We start from the raw sequence: 12,477 nt of genomic DNA, 5'->3' as shown, positions 1-12,477 counted from the left end.
ATCCCACATCCCCTTCCTGAATTCGCCTGCGTCGAAAGCTCTTCGTCTCTAGGCACTCAGCATTTTCTTCAGAGAGCCTCCCCCGGCCCCCACCCCTCGGGCCGAGTGAGGTGTGTAGTCGTCTGCCTCATTTCCGAGCAGCTGTGAGCTGGCTCTGGGCAGCGACTGGCATCCTCACCTCTGCATCCCTAGATGTTTCACTTACTGGCATCAGTGTTTATCACACTGAGATGCTATGTCCGCATCTAGTCGTAGGACCCGGACACTAAGAACATGTGACAAGTCGGGACTCACTAGAGGAGAGTGATGGAGGGCAAGGGGGCTCGTAGCTTCATCGTTTGAATAAAGGATGGAAGACCGGAGATGTCCCTTCAGTCGTGCACTGAGCTGTCACAGGCTGTCCAAAACACCTCAGTGACTCTGGAGGGCAAGGGGTGGGATGTCACAGAGCAGGAGGGGTTGTCTGACAACTAAACCGTTTCACCACAAAGCGCGCTGCTTTGGAGGGTAGTGAGTTCCCTTGCTGGCAGTTTTCATCTGGGGCCGCGGTGTGTACTTAGGGCTGCTTAGAAGGCACGGAGCGTTGGACCTGAGAGTGGATCGGGCCGTCTCAAGGGTTCTCTTCAGCTCTGAGATTCTACTGTGAGCATTCATCAGGCACCTGTTCTGTGCCGGGTTCTAGGGTCACGGCAGGGAATGCAGCAGGCATGCCACTGCCCTTGGGGAACCTGCACTATAGCAAGGTGTGTCACCTTGGGTCTTCCAGGAAGCAGACACCAAGACCCCGCAGGCTTCAGTGGAGGAAGGAGGGAGCAGGAGCTTGCGCAGGGCGGGCTTCAGGCCCGGGTGCAGGTCTGACGTCTGTGAACGGTGAGAGGGCAGGAAGGAGGACTGAGTAGGGAGCACCTCAGACCACAGCACACAGGCTAATGAGGAGGCTGAGCCAGGGTTTCCCCATCGAAGAATCCTGTGTCGGGCAGGAGTGGCTGGCCCTGGTGACCCTGCCCCATCCAGTCATTGGCAGAGAGCGACCTGGAGAAGGCTAGCCTCTGTGCAGATGTGGTGGCCATCCAGAGATGTAGCAGCTGGGACCGTAAGTCACCTCTGCTCGGTAACAGGCTCTCTTACAGATCTGAAAGGCCCACTTCGGTGGCCACCACCCAGGGATTCGAGAGAGCAATGCCCTGTCACACAGCACCCTCCTGGGCTTCTCTGGTCACAGGCCAGCAAGGGCTGGAGCTGGGGTTTCAGCTCAGAGGCCTCTGACTTTAATCCCAGGCTATATCACAGGCTCTTTCCCAGCCCAGGACAGTGTCTGGAGCACACGCCTGCTTGCTCAGCATCACTTGGAAGCTAAGTGTATCAGTGGCAGTAAGTGACACAGCTTAGCCCAGAGCTTGATCTCTGGTCTGTTTGATTCTGGGTGCAGTTTAATTTCTACCAGACTTCATGAGGACAGGGCCTAAAAAACTTTTAGCAAGGAGAGGGGCAACTCTCCTAAGCATATTCTCTTAAAAGACGTAAAAGATGCCCTAGCTGATGTGGCTCAGTGGATTGAGCGCGGGCCTGCGAACCAGAGGATCGAGGTTCGGTTCCCAGTCAGGGCACATGCCTGGGTTGCAGGCCAGTTCCCAGCAGGGGATGCACAAGAGGCAACCATACATTGATATTTCTCTCCCTCTCTCCTTCCCTTCCTCTCTAAAGACAAATAAATAAAATATTTTTAAAAAATACTTAAAAGGTGTGTGGTTTCAGCCTCCAAAAGGCAGAGAAAGCAAAGTGTTGATTCCGTTTTTCCTCCCTGCCAGTAATAACAGTACGGCTCTCTTCTGAGAAGACCCACGTCTCTTCTGCTTGTCACCAGTTTCCCCTTAAATACATAGTGATCTATGGAAAAAACAGTGCAGCACAGTTGCACCCAAAAAAGCCATTACGATTTACTCCTGATACATCTGTCCACAGAGCCCTCAGCACAAGGCTTGGACACCTGATGACAGTGTACCCCAGACTCTGAAAGCCCAGAGCAGAGCTGGGGGTCAGTGGCAATCTGAGGCCCAGTGTAGGCTCCCCAGGTGGGGGTGGTCCCCAGCACTGGCACATGAAGTCACTACTGGACAACCACAAAAGGTGCAGAGGGATTAGTGGAAAGTGAAGTGAGGGAAGACGTGTAGAAAGGCTACATGTGCACTGGCCGCCGAGTTATGGTTGATGATGATTTGTGTACTGGACCCTTTACAATCCGAGCCTCTGGGGAGCAGAGCTGGGTCCCCAGGGGCTCAGCCTGTGGGACACGTAGGCACTGACTATGTCAGCCAAGTTGAGGTTTCCAAGTCACGGAGGGCCCATCTCCTAAAAGCTACTGATTTGCCACCCAGTACCCTCTGGGGCTGGGGAATGGGGTCTTTTTAGAATATTTTTTCTTCCTGCCTTAAATATTGTAAGACGAGCATAATGTGACTTTTCTGACAGCCCAGTCTATTGTTATAACAGTCCATTGCGGTACACACTTTTACCTCTACTAAATTAATTATAACCTTTGTTTCTAATTTGGATTGCTGTGTTTGTGTGGCCTCGCTTTCTGATGGCGGTCACTGCTTGCTGTTGTCGGCATGGCTGCCTCTAACAACCCTGTCTTACCGTTGTAAGTGGCGAGTGCAGATGTGCCGAAGACTGAGACAGTAAGCGTTCAGGACAGCTGGGCTTCTGTGTCAGTGAAGAGGCTGGCGGGCTCCTTCCCTGCTCTTCGTGGTGACTGTTCCCTCTCTCCAGGGGCTTCTTCCCTGGTTTTCTGTCCTACTCTGAGCAGATGAAATAGGTTTTTGGTAAATGTCTTCGGCAAAGTAGGGAGCAGCCGTCTATCTATTTGGATTTGTATAGCTCTGTTCTTTAGAAGAACACCTGAGGTTTTATTGTCTGTGCAGCTCGTATGAGGGTACCTTCTCAGCATATCATAAATCGAGCATTTTGTTGGATGTTGTGAAGAATATTGTCTATGTCATGTGCCCTAGAATCATACAGAACTGGTTGGAAATCCCAAATTTAATTACCGAATACCTATATGAATTTGTATAAATCGTTCCAAGTCTCTAAGCCACTATTTCCACTATTTTGTAAGCCACCTACAAAACAGAGAGATAGGGGCTACTAAGTTGTGAGGCTTCAGCGCTTTAACACTCTGCCTTATTTAACACAGCGCCTACAGTGTGGTAGACAGTTGGCCGGTTGTAGTTGTAATTCCTCTCACATTCGAGCACCTTTTCCCCTAAAAGGAAAGCTGTATTTTCCAAGCCATCAAAAATTTTGGCACAGAGCCCTGGCTGGTGTGGCTCAGCAGATTGAGCACCAGCCTGCAAACCAAAGGGTCGCTGGTTCAGTTCCCAGTCAGGGCACATGCCTGGGTCATGGGCCAGGTTCCCAGTGGGGGCATTCAAGAGGCAACCACACATTGATGTTTCTCTCCCTCTCTTCTCCTCCCTTCCCCTCTGTCTTAAAAAATTTTTTTCTTGGCCACAGAAAACTCTACTGCCCGTGGTCTTTGGAGAGTGAAAACTCATCACCTCACAGCAGCCCTTCCAGACCACTGGGAGCTCTGGCAGTTAGAAGGTCTCTTTGCGTCAGAGAGCAGTTGGCCTCTGATTTCAGAAAAGGGCAAAGCCGGCTGCTGGCCCTTGTGCCTGATGCTGACACTCGAGTTTTCTCTTGCTCTGCAGCGAACAGAGTATCTGCCAAGCCCGGGCTTCCGTGATGGTCTATGATGACACCAGCAAGAAGTGGGGGCCGATCAAACCTGGCCAGCAGGGGTTCAGCCGGGTCAGCATCTACCACAACACCGCCAGCAGCACCTTCCGAGTCGTCGGAGTCAAGCTGCAGGACCAGCAGGTGAGTGCCAGCGGCACGGGTGATGCCCTTGACCTCGCACCCCATATACACGTGCACAGACACACCCAGATGGGTCGTGAAAGGAGGTAAAAGAATACTAATAAGGTCGAGATTCGAAGTCAGAAGATCTGGGTTCAGATTCTGACACCAAGCCTGGTGCATCATCCCTATACCCCAAGGTCGCAGGTTTGATCCCCAGTCGGGGCACATGCAAGAATCAGCCAGATAGATGCGTACATAAGTGGGACAACAAATTGCTCTCTCTGTCTCTGTCTAATCAATAAATTTTAAAAGTTTTTTATTTGCTTCTAATTTCATTTTAATTCACATTTTTATTTTTTATTTAATTTTTTTTATGTTTCTTCATTACTAGTTAGTCTCCTAAGAAAAGTTGTTTTTAATTCTGACTCCATGTTCTCATACAGCACGGTACGTGACCTTGAACAGCTGTCTTTCCTGAATGTTGTTTTCACATACAGACAGCAATCTACACTCTGCATACCTCACTGAGTTATTGTCATGTTAGAATAAAACAATAGATGTGAGACAGGTTTGAAAGAACATGTTGTACAAATATGATAATTTTGTTTTATGCCTACGTATCCATAAACAACATGACAATGAAGATTTTTGGTTTATCAACCCCCTCGGTGTTGCTTTGGGAGGAATATCAAGATGGTTTGAAGGATCCAGGAGCATTTCTCTCCCTAATAGTGTGTCCTGGACAAATGAGATGAGATGGCTTGTGAGCGCGCCTGGTAAGCACCTCCACGCAGACGGGGTTGAGACCGCCTATGTCAGGAATAGTCGTGTGCACGTAACTAAAAGTAGTCTAGTGTGATGTGGACCAAAATAGCGACGTGGAGAAAGGGTTTGTGTGGTGTGACCACAACAACCCGGGTTCGTACTTCACTGCTCTCCCTCCGTTTCTCTTCATAGAGATTGACAAGGACATTTTTAGCAGTGAAATCAACAGATCTATAGTTTCAGCGTTTGTGGAGAACTCTACCTAAATAGCATCTCTGACACCCTTTGTTGGTCAAGCCGTGGCTAAGTCGAGCAGCAGGTTAGGTGCTCTTTGCAAGAATCCACATGTTACCAATTAAAAAGAGAGAACAGAAACTTAAGACTCTATTTTTAGTGGGTTGCTAGTTGAATGTGTTTCTGCTTTGGCCAAATTAAGTTTCAGATTCTTGGGGCTAAAAGAGACATCCCCACTTCAGAGCCCCTGATTAAAGGCAGTCTGTCCAACCTGGAACTCTTGGTGCCGTTCGGAGGCATCTTTCCCTTGTTGAGGAGCCTTACTGATAGGAAGGTTTCTCTAAAAACCTTCCGGAAGCTCCTTCCTGTTCTTCCAATTCATTGGTTCTAGCTCTGCCTTTTGAGGCACTCGGCACCATACACTGAGCCATGTATAGCACCCTTAGTCCCAGTTGTGGTGACAACCAACACATCTTACACATTTGTATGGCACCCGTGGGTGGGGGCTGGCACGGCACACCACCCTGGGGCCCCATGCCTTTGACATAGGTCCATTGCCTGGTGCAATTCCTGAATCACGGTGGGTGCTCCCTACACACTTGGTTCTATTATGACCAGGTTTCTGTTCCCTTCATGCCTCTTGGGGGCCCTCCAGGGGCACTGGGAAGATGGCACAGTATGCTGGGAAGGGCACAAGACTGGGAACCAGGATTCCTGGGAACCAGCGTGCATCCTGTTCTCAGGAGCCCCTGCAGAGGAAAGCACATGTGGGGCTCATTGGGGAAGAGAACTTTCCCCATGCAGGGAGGCTCTGGCAGGGGTCTTCCGTGGTCTCCTGGACAAAGTCAGAGAGGCTGTGTTGACCCTAACTTGCAGCTCTGGAGTCTGACAGAGGAGTTACTAACACTTCCTTCCACTGGAATCGCATGTTCAAGACACAGGTTCTCCGGGTGTGGTTGAGACTCTCCCCAAATGGATGGGGCGTGATTGCCAGGGACATAAAAAAGATTCTTAGTAAACCAGGGCGTTAGTGAAAGTGGCAGGAAACCTAGTTCATAATAACTTTTATGGACCTCAGAAGAAAAGGTCTATTTCACAGTCAGTGTGGATTACAAGGTCAGACTTTTTGGGGGAGACAGAGATTCCTGGTTTTATAGCCAAATAAGGTATCTTCCATCTTTAATCTCTTTATATTGTATGGAGCGTTTTTCATGTCTAAGTAATCCCATGGGGATAATGGTGCAAGAATTATCACCAAGTTGTAGTAACTGTAGTTATTTTTCGTTATTTCACTTAGTTATTTTTATTTAATTATAGTTACTTTGAACACTTATTTTCCCTTTAACCGTTATGTTCTGATTCTGTCTGTCACCTTACTCAAAGTTTTGTTCACTTTTGTCCTTTTGCTTCAGGTAGAAGAGCTTCTTTGAGTACTTCTTGTAATGCAGGTCTTGTGGTCGTAAATGCCCTCAGCTCCCGTTTGTCTGGGAAAGTCTTTGTTTCTCCTTCGTATGGAAAGGGTCACTGTGCTGGATATAGCATTCCTGGCTAGTGGTTTCTCTCTGTCGATTTTTTTTTAAATTTTTTTATTGATTATGCTGTTATAGTTGTTCTATTCCCCCCCTTCATTCCCCTCCACCCTACCCCCCATCCCCACCATTACCCCCCCTTTAGTTTATGACCATGTGTCTCAAGTCCTTTAGGTTCTATATTTCCCATGCTATTCTTGCCCCCCCATCTATTTTTTTATTGATTATGCTGTTACAGTTGTTCTATTCCCCCTTTCATTCCCCTCCACCCTACCCCCCATCCCCACCATTACCCCCCCTTTAGTTTATGACCATGTGTCTCAAGTCCTTTAGATTCTATATTTCCCATGCTATTCTTGCCCCCCCATCTATTTTTTTTATTGGTTATGCTGTTACAGTTGTTCTATTCCCCCTTTCATTCCCCTCCACCCTACCCCCCATCCCCACCATTACCCCCCCTTTAGTTTATGACCATGTGTCTCAAGTCCTTTAGATTCTATATTTCCCATGCTATTCTTGCCCCCCCCCATCTATTTTCTATCTACTGTCTATGCTACTTATTTTCTGTACCTTCTCCCCGCTTCTCCTCCTCCCACTCCCCTGTTGCTAACCCTCCTTGAGATCTTCATTTCTATGTTTCCACTCCTGATCTAGCTGTCCTTTTAGTTTGCTTTCATTTTAGGTATGGTTGTTAATAACTGTGAGTTTGTTGTCCTTTCACTGTTCATGTTTCTTTAACTTCTTTTTCTTAGATAAGTCCCTTTAACATTTCATATAATAAGGGCTTGGTGATGATGAACTCCTTGAATTTGGTCTTATCTGAGAAGCACTTTGTCCTTCCATTCTAAATGAAAACTTTGCTGGGTAGAGCAATCTTGGTTGTAGGTCTTTGGATTTCATGACTTGGAATACCTCTTTCCAGCCCCTTCTTGCCTGTAAGGTCTCTTTTGAGAAATCCGCTGACAGTCTGATGGGGACTCCTTTGTAGGTGACTGTCCCCTTAGCTCTTGCTGCTTCTAGGATTCTGTCCTTCATTTTCATCTTGGCTAATGTAATGATGATGTGCCTTGGTGTGTTCCTTCTTGGGTCCAACTTCTTTGGTACTCTCTGAGCTTCCTGGATTTCCTGGAAGTCTATTTCCCTTTGCCAGATTGGGGAAATTCTCCTTTATTATTTGTTCAAATAAGTTTTCCACTGGTGGCTGTGCCTTTCCCCCTTCTGGTACCCCTATAATTCGGATGTTGGAGCGTTTAAAGATGTCCCGGAGGTTCCTAAGACTCTCCTCATTTCTTTGAATTCTTGCTTCTTCACTCTTTTCTGTTTGGCCATTATTTGCTTTCTTCTGGTCCACTCCATTGATTTGAGTCCCAGTTTCCTTTTCATTGCTATTGGTGTCCTGTGCAATTCCATTCATTTCAATTAGTTTCGCCTTCATATATTTGTCTAATTTGTGGGTATAATCAACCAGTTCTGTGAGGATCCTGATCACCAGTGTTTTAAACTGTGCGTCTGAAAGTTTTGCTATTTCTTCATCGCTTAGATTTATAGGCTCTGGGGCTTTGAGATCTTCTTGAGCCATTTTTCGTTTGTTCGCGCCCGTTAAGTACGAGGATTGGCACCTTGGACTCCCAGGTCTCTGGGTTGTGACGTTGTATGTGGGGGCATGGTCAGAGCTGGGAAATGGCGGCACCCTCTGCTGTTTCGCGCCGCTGGGTGAGGAGCAAAGCCTTAGGTGGTTCACCAGGGCCGGGCCATTCAGAGTCACTGGGTTATGACGCTGTATGTGGAAGTGGGGTCAGAGCAGGGAAATGGCGGGGCCCTCCCTGCTGCTTGCTGTGGGGACCCGCTGGGTTCCGGTCCAATCGCCCACTCCCTCACTTGTCTATCCGCGCACAAATGCGCGACCACAGTCAACCCGCAGCCCTGCTCTCTCGCTGTTCCCCCCCCCGCCCCCGCGGTCGCTCGCCTGGTCGCTTGCTCGGTCGCTCACTAGGTCCAACCCTGCACCTGGACTAGGTCCAACCCTGCGCCTGGATTCCGCGCGCCTGAGTCTGTCCAACGAGTTTTCCTGTGCAACCCCGCTCCACCAGCTGCTGGTTTCGCCCCTTACCTGTCAGGCTGAAGAATTTGTTGTTAACAGACTTCCGAAAAGTTCAATTTTCTGTGTTCTGGCTGTGTTTTCTGTTGCTAATATTTAGTTGTCTCTAAACTTGGTTGTGTGAGAAGGCACGGCACATCCACCTATGCCTCCATCTTGGCGGAAGTGTCTCTGTCAATATTTTTAATATTTCACTCCACTCTCTCCAGGCCTGTAGGATTTCTACTGAGAAATCTAATAATAATATGGCGGGGTTTCCTTTGGAGGTTACTGTCCTCTTTTCCCTGGCTGCCTAGAGAATTCTTTCTTTATCATTAACTTTTGACAATTTATAATGTGTCTTGGAGGAGGTCTTTTTGTGTTGAGTTAATCAGGTGTTCTGTTAGCATCTCATACTTACATATCCAGTTCCTTCCCTGGCTTTGGGAAGTTCTCATCAAATACCGCTTTGCATAGGCTCTCTGTCCCCATCTACGTCTCTTCTCCCTCTGGGAGACCCCGTGCGATGCGGCTTTTCCTAATGGGGTCAGATCATTCTCATGGAGTTCTTTCATTTTTTAACTCTTAGTTCTCTCTCTGTTCCACCTGAATCACTTCTAGATTTTTATCTTCGAGCTCGTGAATTTTCTTTTCCATCTGGTCTTTTCTGTCTCCAGTGCTCTCTAATGTATTTTTCATCTCACTTTTTTAGTTCTTCAGTTCCATAAGTTCTGTTTGATTCCTTTTTTTTTAATAGTTTCCATCTCTTTGGTAAAGTACTCCTTTTCGTTAATTTTATTCCTAAACTCATTGAACTACCTTTCTGAGTTTTCTTGTACCTCGTTGAGTTTCTTCATTACTGCAGTCTTGAATTCTCTGTCATTTACATCTCAGTCTTCCATGACTTTGAGATTGGTTTCTGGAGACTTGTCATTTTCTGTACATTTGAGATAGTGAACTCTTCTTATTTAGATACCATTTTAATCTTAACAATTCAGTAGATTACTAGAGGTCTTTCTTTCGTTTTCCAGTAGATGGTGCTATAGAGCAAATTTTTACTTTCTCTTACCCCACTACTTGGCGTACCAGGTCACTGTGGGGGAGTGTTGGTGTTGTGGAGATTGACTCCTGGGTGACCAGGGTGGTGAGTGTCCCCCCTGCGCCCGGGTTGCCTTAGTCTTGGGGCACCATCATCATGGCGGGTGTGGGGAGCCAGGTTCTTGAGCAGCAGCACTGACTCCTGTTCCTAACGTGCCAGTGGCCCCAGGAACCGCTGTGCCGTTGGGTGCATCTCTGCCACGGCTCCTGGGTCGGGGAGAGAGAGCTGGCCTCTGGGGCACCAGCGTTGCTTCTGCCCCTCTTACCGTCCGTCGGGCGTAGCATGGGGGCTGCACCCTGAGTCCTCCCCTGCCCTTCCTTCTGCCCCACATCCCCTGCATGTTCCCATATGTCCACCTTCAGAATACACTGATGCGTGGATCCCTCAGGTATGTTTGTGTGTTGAGCAGATGAACCTCGTTGGATTATAAATGTCCAACTTGTAAATTAAGGGGATAACAAAGCATTCTGCTCACTCCGCCATGACGCTGATGTCAACGGGGAGTGTAAATCAATAGAGCCTCTCTGAAAAATGATGAGACAGACCTTACCAAACTCAGTGTACTCCTGCATCCACTGAGAGACATGTACAAGAACATTCATACGTTTATTTGTAATGGCCAACACCTGGAAACCACACAAATATCTGTTGACAAGAGAATGGATTGGTTGTTTGCGGTAAATCGAAAGATGGAATGTTATGTAACTAGCAATCTAAATGAATGAAATATTGCAATGACATGGGTGAATCACATGGACATTATGTTGATGGAAGGAACAAGAGTGCATACCGTAAGAATCCATTTCTGTGGAGTGCAGGAACAGGCAGGATCTGCCTTTTGACCAGTGATCCCACTTCTGGGAGTATGTCCAAAGGAGACCAAAACACTAATTGGAAAGAACATAAGCACCCCTGTGTTCATTGCAGCATTATTTACAATTGCCAAGATATGGAAGCAGCCTAAGTGTCCATCAGTAGATGAGTGGATAAAACAACTAGGGGATATTTGCACAATGGAATGCTACTCAGCCATAAAAAAGAAGAAAAGTTTACCCTTTGTGTCCGTATGGATGGACCTGGAGAACATGATGCTAAGTGAAAATAAGCCCATCAGAGAGAGACAAATACCATATGATTTCACTCATACGTGGAATCTAAAGAACAAACTGAACTAAGAAGCAAAATAGAGACAGACCCATAGAGAGCAGGATGACAGCTAAGGGCTGGAGGATAAGGGGTGGAAGGATTGAGCAAAAAGGAAAAAGACTCGTGGACCTGGACAACAGTGTGGTGATTGTGGGGGGGTGGGTATAAGGGGACTAAATGGTAATGGTGGGAAATTTTTTTAAACTAAAAAAAATAGGCGAAAGTAACTAATGGTGATGATAGCCAGAAACACGGTCATCTCTGGGGAGGCGTGTTGGGAGAGAGGCATTTAATGAAGCTGACCTACTCCCCCAAGTGGATTTGCAGTAATGCATATGTTCTAAACAGAGTAAACAAAGGAATGGAACCAATAAGTAGATAGAGATTTTAACTGTCAGCTCATTTTGTTCACTGGATTCCCCCCTCTCTCTTCACTGTAGGATAACCCAGACCCACCTTCCACATGGGTAGGGCATGGAAAAAAAGCTATTCTGGATAGTGTCCGTATTGCTGTCCTCTGGTCTCACTTCACCCGACAGCACGGCAGCATGCACAGTAAAGGAGAGCAGTCATCAGAATTACCATCACAGGGTCCCAGCCCCCTAGCAGGGTGTCTTGGCCACATCCCTTTGCATCTCTGCGTCCCATCCTGACCAAGGGCACAGTGGACAGAGTTATCTGCAACTTCAGATCACAGACCCTGGAGCTGCAAAGCCAGGGAGCTCTGAGAAACCATCTGGCGCCTCTTCTGAAGCAAAGCCCTTGCCACGGAGTCGCAGAGAGCCCACCATCCAGACTCCGTTTGCTGGCTTCCGTCATGGGGACTTCCTGTTTCTCACTGACAGTCCCTCACAGCCGACTGTGTGCCAGCCGCCGAGTTAGGTGCTTTCACATGCAGAACTTAGTTCTCACGACATGCTGAGCTACAGGGTGCCTTACCACAGCCACGTCCCATGGTTCCCCATTTTACAGATAAGTAAACTGATGACTGAGTTTCGTGATCTTAGATCATGTGACTCTCAGCGGAGGGGACAGGGACGGCTGCAAAATAATAGCTCCAGGCCCCCACACCCTCAGCGAGCCCCACTTGCTAAAGAATTCGGTTACATGCCTGGAGGAACGAAGTGCAGAGGCCTGGCAGGCCTGGCGTTGAGTCCCGCCTGCTCGTGAGCACCTGGGTATCTGGACGCTGCCTGGTCCACTCAGTGGCTCTCCCTGCTGGGTCTGGCGTTCATCCTGGCAGTCTGTTGATACTTCTTGATTAATAACAAACATATTAATAATGCTGTATATTGGCATGGTACATTTTCACTTTTCCAAGTGATCCTTTTAACTAATAACCCATTTATTGATGCATTTCAAGTACTATACACTATGCAGAGGATTCTGGGAGACCTAAATACTGATTGGAAAAGACTCTTGTCCTTAAGGATCTTTGTCTGAAAGTCTAGGTAAGACACGTGTCACGATGTGGCCTTTGCAGTGATCTCATGAGGGCGGTAGAGCCAGGATGATCACCGCATTTTACAAGTGGAGAACCTGAGCCCCAGGGAGGTGCGGGGACCACCTTGGGTGACACAGGTGGGAGGCAGGGCCGGGACCAGGACCCAGGGAACCTGGCTCCCGGCTCGGGTTTCTCCTCTGGAGATTGTGACCACACAACATTACAGTGGAGTGAAGCAGCCAGTTTTTCACCCCTCAGTGTTCCAAAGACCATGTTGAAAAGCTGCCTGGGCGTGCTTTCCCCTGGTGACCCCACCCATCCG

General features: G+C 47.9%; 1 protein-coding gene across 5 annotated transcripts in view; it reads left to right on the top strand.

The window, feature by feature from the left end:
* The window catches only part of EVL (Enah/Vasp-like), a 119,300-nt gene that overhangs the window by 72,423 nt on the left and 34,400 nt on the right, over window positions 1-12,477 (top strand). For all 5 annotated transcript variants that reach the window (XM_037130419.2, XM_037130422.2, XM_037130417.2 and 2 more), the window contains one exon: window positions 3,711-3,879. In XM_037130419.2, coding sequence (XP_036986314.2) covers window positions 3,711-3,879 — 169 coding nt within the window. The remainder of the gene's footprint in view (window positions 1-3,710; window positions 3,880-12,477) is intronic.

Source organism: Artibeus jamaicensis, unplaced genomic scaffold (genome assembly GCF_021234435.1).
Source record: "Artibeus jamaicensis isolate MK-2021 breed Jamaican fruit bat unplaced genomic scaffold, CSHL_Jam_final contig_444, whole genome shotgun sequence".
NCBI lineage: Eukaryota > Metazoa > Chordata > Mammalia > Chiroptera > Phyllostomidae > Artibeus > Artibeus jamaicensis.
Note: the sequence above shows the minus strand (reverse complement) of the source record. Positions and strands in the feature narration are given on the sequence as shown.